General features: G+C 63.5%; 1 protein-coding gene across 1 annotated transcript in view; it reads right to left on the reverse strand.

Annotated features, from left to right (window-relative positions):
- HIP1R (huntingtin interacting protein 1 related) overlaps nucleotides 1-6051 on the reverse strand; it is a gene marked incomplete at its 5' end in the record, with an annotated part of 17809 nt that overhangs the window by 3544 nt on the left and 8214 nt on the right. Inside the window, 14 exon segments of the mRNA XM_027772192.1 lie at nucleotides 43-150; nucleotides 672-758; nucleotides 867-1014; nucleotides 2806-3000; nucleotides 3269-3370; nucleotides 3470-3586; nucleotides 3687-3775; nucleotides 3843-4026; nucleotides 4164-4236; nucleotides 4425-4486; nucleotides 4615-4755; nucleotides 4906-4981; nucleotides 5062-5119; nucleotides 5850-5990. Coding sequence (XP_027627993.1) covers nucleotides 43-150; nucleotides 672-758; nucleotides 867-1014; nucleotides 2806-3000; nucleotides 3269-3370; nucleotides 3470-3586; nucleotides 3687-3775; nucleotides 3843-4026; nucleotides 4164-4236; nucleotides 4425-4486; nucleotides 4615-4755; nucleotides 4906-4981; nucleotides 5062-5119; nucleotides 5850-5990 — 1581 coding nt within the window.

Consider the following 6051-nt stretch of genomic DNA (forward strand, 5'->3'; position numbering starts at 1 on the left):
CCCCCCGACGGAGGCCAGACCCAGTGCCCAGGCACCACTCACGGTCAGCGGGGTCGGTCGGCGCCAGGTGCGAGGTGGCTCCGCCATTGATGATTGTGTCCGCAGCCAGGTGGGAGAACCGGGTCAGGGCTGCCACCAGGGCAGAGGCGTCTGCGTGGACGGGCGGGGTGAGACTGTGGCATTAGGGACAGCAGGAAGACCCTAACACCAGGCCATCCCTTCCCTCCTCCCTCCAAGCCAAGGCGAGCCCAGCACCCCCAGTTACGGAGGAAGAGAGGGAGCAGGCGGCCCCCACCGGGTGTGTGACCGCAGCACAGGCAGGGCCAGTGTGCTGGGTGGGAGCAGGAGCAGAGCGGCCCGGGCCTTGCCTTTTTTGGGGGAGGCTTTTGCTATAGGGCACGTGCGCTCTCCAGGAAGACAGAGACAGAGAGACAGAAAGTGAGAAATCACCACCGGGGGGGATGGCCACGCCGCAGTCCCTTCTCCATTCTCCTCTCGGGATCTTGGGCACACACATACACACACGCCTGGCGTGACTTCAAGCCACTAGGTCCAGACTCAAACCGCGGTTGGCTACGTGGGAGTCCAGCGACATAGCCATTACGCCAACTGCTGGTGCTGCAGTTCACGGTCTTAAGGGTGCCTCACCCCACCCTGCCCACTGCACTCACCTGTGAGGGAGGCCAGGTACTGGGCGTGGCCCTGCTCCACGGTGCTCACGGTACCCAAGGCCGCCTGGGCCCTGCTCACCAGGTAGTCTGCAAGACAAGGGAACCTAAGGCCATGCCACCCTCTTCTCAGGCTTGAGGGGCAGGGCCGGGCCGGGGGAGTGAGCCCGGCCCTCCCTGGAGGGCAGGGGCCCGCACCTGGGGAGCTGGTGCAGCGCAGGTGCAGGGGGTCGTCCAGCTTGCTCACGGCGTCGTGCAGGATGCCCTCAGCCTCGGCAGCGGCGCCCCGCAGCACGGCAAACTGCTCGTCCAACAGCCTCTGCCGCAGCCCCTGCTCCTGAGACTCCTGGGGGGAAGGGCATGGCCACTAAGAGACCCTTCCCCAAGACCCTGGTTGAACCCAGCCCAGGGTCAACCCAAGGGCAGCCAGTTGGGGCGGAGGTGAACAGCTCCAGAGGGAAAAAGCAATCAACCCAGTTAAAGTGGGCAATGGGTCTAAGCGGACATCTCTCCAAAAGTCCGCAGGTGGGCAAGGAGCGCGTGCAAAAGATGCTCTTCATTAGCCTGGAGAGAAATGCAAACCAGAGCTGGACGAGAAGCCACACCCACCCGGCCAGCTGAAACAGAGCTGGGGAGCACCTGGGTGCTGGAGCCCTCACACTGCTGGTGGGAACACGCGCAGCGGAGGTGGGAACGTTTGGCAGTTCTCAAAGCTGCACACACAAGGGGGCTTTAAAAAGTTCATGGAGGGGCCCGCAGGTGGTGTGGTGGTTAAGGTGCTGGACTCCCACATGGCCGACTGCAGCTCAAGCCTCGCACCTGGCAGCTTGAAAACTGCACTGGGTGCACGTGCATGCATGCCCAGATCCCAGGAGAATGGAGAAGAGACTGCAGTGTGGCCAGCCCCGGGGGAGGTGACTTCTCACTTTCCCTCGCATTCTGTCTTGGAAAGTGCACACACCCTATGGCAGAAAACTTAAAAAGTACATGGAAAAATGGAGCTAAACTAGGAGTTTATCTTGGTGAGAAAAGGTTTTTAAATCCATGCAGAGTTCTTCATTATGTGCTTTTTAAAAAAGAATTATTTTATTTAACTTTATTTATTCATTTATTTTTATTTGACCAGAGAGGGATAGAGAGAGGGAGGGAAAGTGAGAAACCAACCCAGCAGGTCTGAGACTTGAACTGTGGTCTGCCAGGTGGGAGTCCAGCACCCTTAACCATCAGATCACCTGCTGGCCCCATAATGTGCTTTATTCATGAACTTCCTAAAGACCCCCTTGGAGTCACCCTAATCAATAACCCCACTCCTAGGCATCTTTAACAACCCAGAGGTTGAACAGCTGACAACTGGACAAAAAGAATGTGGTCCATCCACACGAAGGAGCACTGCTCAGCTATCAAAACGAGGTGCCAGCAGGTGGCACGGTGGGTATGCCGCTAGACGCACACCTCACTGACTGCGGTTTGAGTCCTGGACCCGGTGGCTTGAAAATCACACCAGGCACCACGTGCATGCCGAAGATCCCAGAAAGCGAATGGAGAAGGGACTACAGTGTGGTCGGCCCCCTGGGGGGTGATTTCTCGTTTCCCCTCTCACTGTCTCTGCCTCTCCAGTGAACACACACCATGTAGCATAAAAAAACCTCTAAAACAAAAGAACTAAGTTCCCCAGGGGCCGGATGGGGGCCCACCATGCTCCACGAGGCTGACCCATGCTGGAAGGTTCCAGGCTCACAGCCAGAGGCCTCCCTGAGAACTCGGCACAGGCCTGACCACCACCTGGGGCTGGCTGAAGCTGGGTGGACCTTGGTGGCCAGGCCCTGTAGGAGGTGCTGTCCTTCAATCTCATGAAAGAAACAAATAATAAACTTAAAAGATAAAGTTCTGGCCCACGCTGCAACGCGGATGCACCTCGAAAACCTGGAGGACCGCCTGCGGTAAGAGCCTGTGTGCGAAGCATCCTGGATGGGAAGTGCCATGGAGACGGGAACAGGGTGGTGTGGCCAGGGGCTGGCAGGGCGGGGTCCACCAGTCCTTGGCCCAGGGGTGCCTTAGGGAGTGGTCAAAGTGTGTGGGCAGCACGGGGGCCACTGCCTGGCCCGTGGACCTGGTGGCAGCGAGCCAGGGACCTTACCTTCTCGGCCAGCCGCCCCTGCAGCTCGCTCCTCTCCCGGGAGCCACGCTGCTGCTCCTGGCTCAGCGCCGCCTCCTTCTCGCGCACCAGGCTCTGGGCCGCCAGCAGGTCGGCCTCGCGCTGCCGCACCGCCCCACTCAGCGCCTCCTTCTCTGCGTTCAGTGCGTCCAGCCGTGAGCTCAGCTCCGACCCGCTCTGCAAATACCGCACATGAGCAGGCTTTCTGGGGCGCCTCACCCCCACATCTCCAGATGGGCCCTGTGGGTTGCCGAGTGCCCCTCCCTGTAGCCCAGGTGCTTCTTGAAGGCCAGGTCCTATTTCCTCTGTGTCCCTGGTCTGGGTCTGAGTCTGGGTCAGCCACACGAGGAACCACCAAGGACCCCCCCAACTCAGTGCATGTAGTGGGACCAGGTTCACAGGACAGGGGGCCCGACTTCTGCCCCCGCTCCCCACCCCCCTGCACCTGCTCTGTGTGACTCAGGGTCGCCTGCACGCGGGCTAGCTCCCCGTCCTTGGTCTCCAGCTCCCTCCTGAGTTTCTCCAGCTGGTCACTCTGCTCCTCCAGCTGGGACAGGACAGCATGTCACTGGGGCAGGGGCTGCGGTGGTGCGGGGTCACAGGGGCAGAGCCGGGGTGGGCGGGGCCGTGTGCCCTCCTGCCGTACCTTCATCTCCGACTCCCGCTTCACCTGCTCCACCTGGAAGGCCAGCTGCTCCTTCACCCGCGCCACCTCCTCCTGGCTCTGCTGCGTCACCGTCAGCTGCTTGGCTGTGTCAGCGTTCTGCGCGGGGACAGGGGCAGGGGCAGGGGCAGGGCTAGCTCATGCTCAGTCACCCCAGCCAGCCAGGACGCCAGGACCGCCCCCTCCTGCCGGCGCCCACCTTCCGGAGCAGCTCGGCGTGCGTGCTGACCAGCTCCGCGTGCTTCTCCTTCAGCCTGCTGTAGCGCGCCTCGGTGGCGCTGGCCCTTCCTGCGGGCCCAGCAGTGTGAGGCCGGGGCCGCCCTCCGCGGGGCCGCCCTCCCCGCCGCCCACGCACTCTCGGCCTCCTCGCGCAGGCCCTGGTGGCGCTCGCCCTCCAGCCGCGCGGCCTGCAGCTGGGCCAGCTCGTGGCGCAGCTGCTCGTTGTCCACCAGCGCCTTCTGCTTCTGCTTCCGCTGCTGCTCCAGCTCGGCCTCCAGCCCGTTCACCTGGCCCTTCAGCTGCGCCACGTACCGCTGGGCCTGCGGGGAGCACAGGGCGTGGGCCTGCCCGCCAGGACCGCCCTCGCGGTGGCAGGGACACGCACCACGTGGGAACAGACACCCTTGGGGAGGGCCTGCCCGCTGTGTGGGCATGGCCGCCCTGCCTCCCCCCTCACCTCCACCTTGATCTTCTCCAGCTCAGCGCGAAGCGTCTCCACCTCTCTCTTCAAGCTCTCGATCTGGAGGTCTCTGGGGAGAGAAGTCACAGGTTCAGGTCACCAAGCAGATAGACCAACTGGGCCTGGCCCAGCTGGCTCCAGAACCTTGTGCTCTGCTCAAGGTCCCCACCCCGGCCCCTGCAGGCAGGCGTCTGGACCACAGCTGGGCAAACCCGCTCGCGGCCTCCTGACCCTGACCCCAGCGGCACCCACCCTCACCTGTCGTCCTTCACGGACCCATTGGGGGGTCCAAACGTCTGGTCGAAGAGGTCAGCCACCACCTGCCACAGCAAAGCACGTGGTCGCACCGCATTGCCAGTGCCCTCCAGGCTGGGCGGGGCTGAGGGAGGCAGCTACCCCTGCTGCAGCTGTAGGCCCGAGGGTGGGACCCGGGACGAGGGGGCCTCACCGCTGGCTCCCCGGCTGGGGGCCCGGTGCTGATCTCGATGAGGTTCTCGGGCTCCTCTTCCTCGGGGGTGTCCTCAGGGATCACCACCACTGGCTTGATGTGCTCAGCCAGGGCCGAGGCCCGCAGGAAGTTGGGGGGTCCCTGCAGGGGTGGCGCTGTGAGCTGCTTGGCCACTCCCTGGGAAGCCCTCCCGCTGCTGTCCCCAGAGCCCATGTGGGGCCCAGCGTCCTCGAAAGACCCCAGGACAGGGGCAACGAGCCTGGGAGCAGCTCAGGGCAGTGGCGTGGCTACCTCGGGTAGCTGGGGGACCTGGATGAGCCGCTTGAAATAGAGCATGTCCGAGGCTCTGCGGAAGAAGTTCCTGAGGCTGCGGGCGGGGAAGGACGGAGCGAGTCAGCATGGGGTCTCTGGGCTCTCCCAGCCCTGCTCGCCCTGCCAGGCTGCTACCTGTGAAACTGCTCATGGAACCGGTCCCTGTGGCCTTGCAGAGTGTCCGCCGGGAGACCTGAGGACAGCACATTCAGCGGGACTTCCCGTCCACACGGCTGCCCTCCCTCATCTCTCCACGCCTAGAACCATCGCAGACAAGGGCCAGTGCCAGCCCTGGGGGGCGGGGAGCCGAGACCCCGCGAGAGGGTCCAGTTCGCGACTTTCTGAGCCATAGCAGGAAAGGGCACCTGGCTGGCGAGGCCACCGTAAAAGCCATCCTTTTCTGCTCTGGGCTGAAGTCAACTAACTCATGTCCCTAGGGCCTGCGGTCCCCAAAGTGTGGTCTGGAACAGGGGAGCCAGGCCACACTTTGGGGACCTTCCCGCACCAGGCAGCCCTGTGTGCTTTCCTGCCCTGGTCACCTGCACGGGACGTGACCGGGGGCACTCAGGAAAGCACAACCCCGCTGCTCCTCCCGCCAGCAGTGGCCCCTCGTGCAAGTATGTGCTTTATGTTAGTGTGTGTCAGTGCTATGTAAAGATGTTCATTGCCACGGGATGCATGCGCTCAGCAGAGAAAGGGAAAGGGAGAAGGCGCCTCCCGGGAGGGCGTGGTCACACCGCGGTCCCTCTTCATCTCTCCAGCCTGGTGTGCATCTCAGACCCCCAAGGCAGGGATTCGAACATCCCAGCCATGTGGGAGCCGGCTCCCCACCCACCAGACTACTGGCCCGGCCCTCACGCTGAGTGTGCCCAGGCCCCCGCGCCCCTCCCCCGGTGGCCGCAGGGGCCCGCGCGGGGACTCACAGGAGTGCAGCTTGAACATGAGCGTGACAGTGTAGTGGTACAGCGGGCTGCAGTCCTGGATGGCCTGGATGAGCGGGGCCAGGCGGCACTGGCCCGAGGACATCTGCGACACGGCGATGGCCGTGTTCAGCTGCCGGAAAACTGCGGGGGGCGGGGGGCAGCATGAGCCCGCGTTGGCACTGGTGCGGGGTGTCCGCCCTGA

Source organism: Tupaia chinensis, unplaced genomic scaffold, assembly GCF_000334495.1.
Source record: "Tupaia chinensis unplaced genomic scaffold, TupChi_1.0 Scaffold000258_1, whole genome shotgun sequence".
NCBI lineage: Eukaryota > Metazoa > Chordata > Mammalia > Scandentia > Tupaiidae > Tupaia > Tupaia belangeri.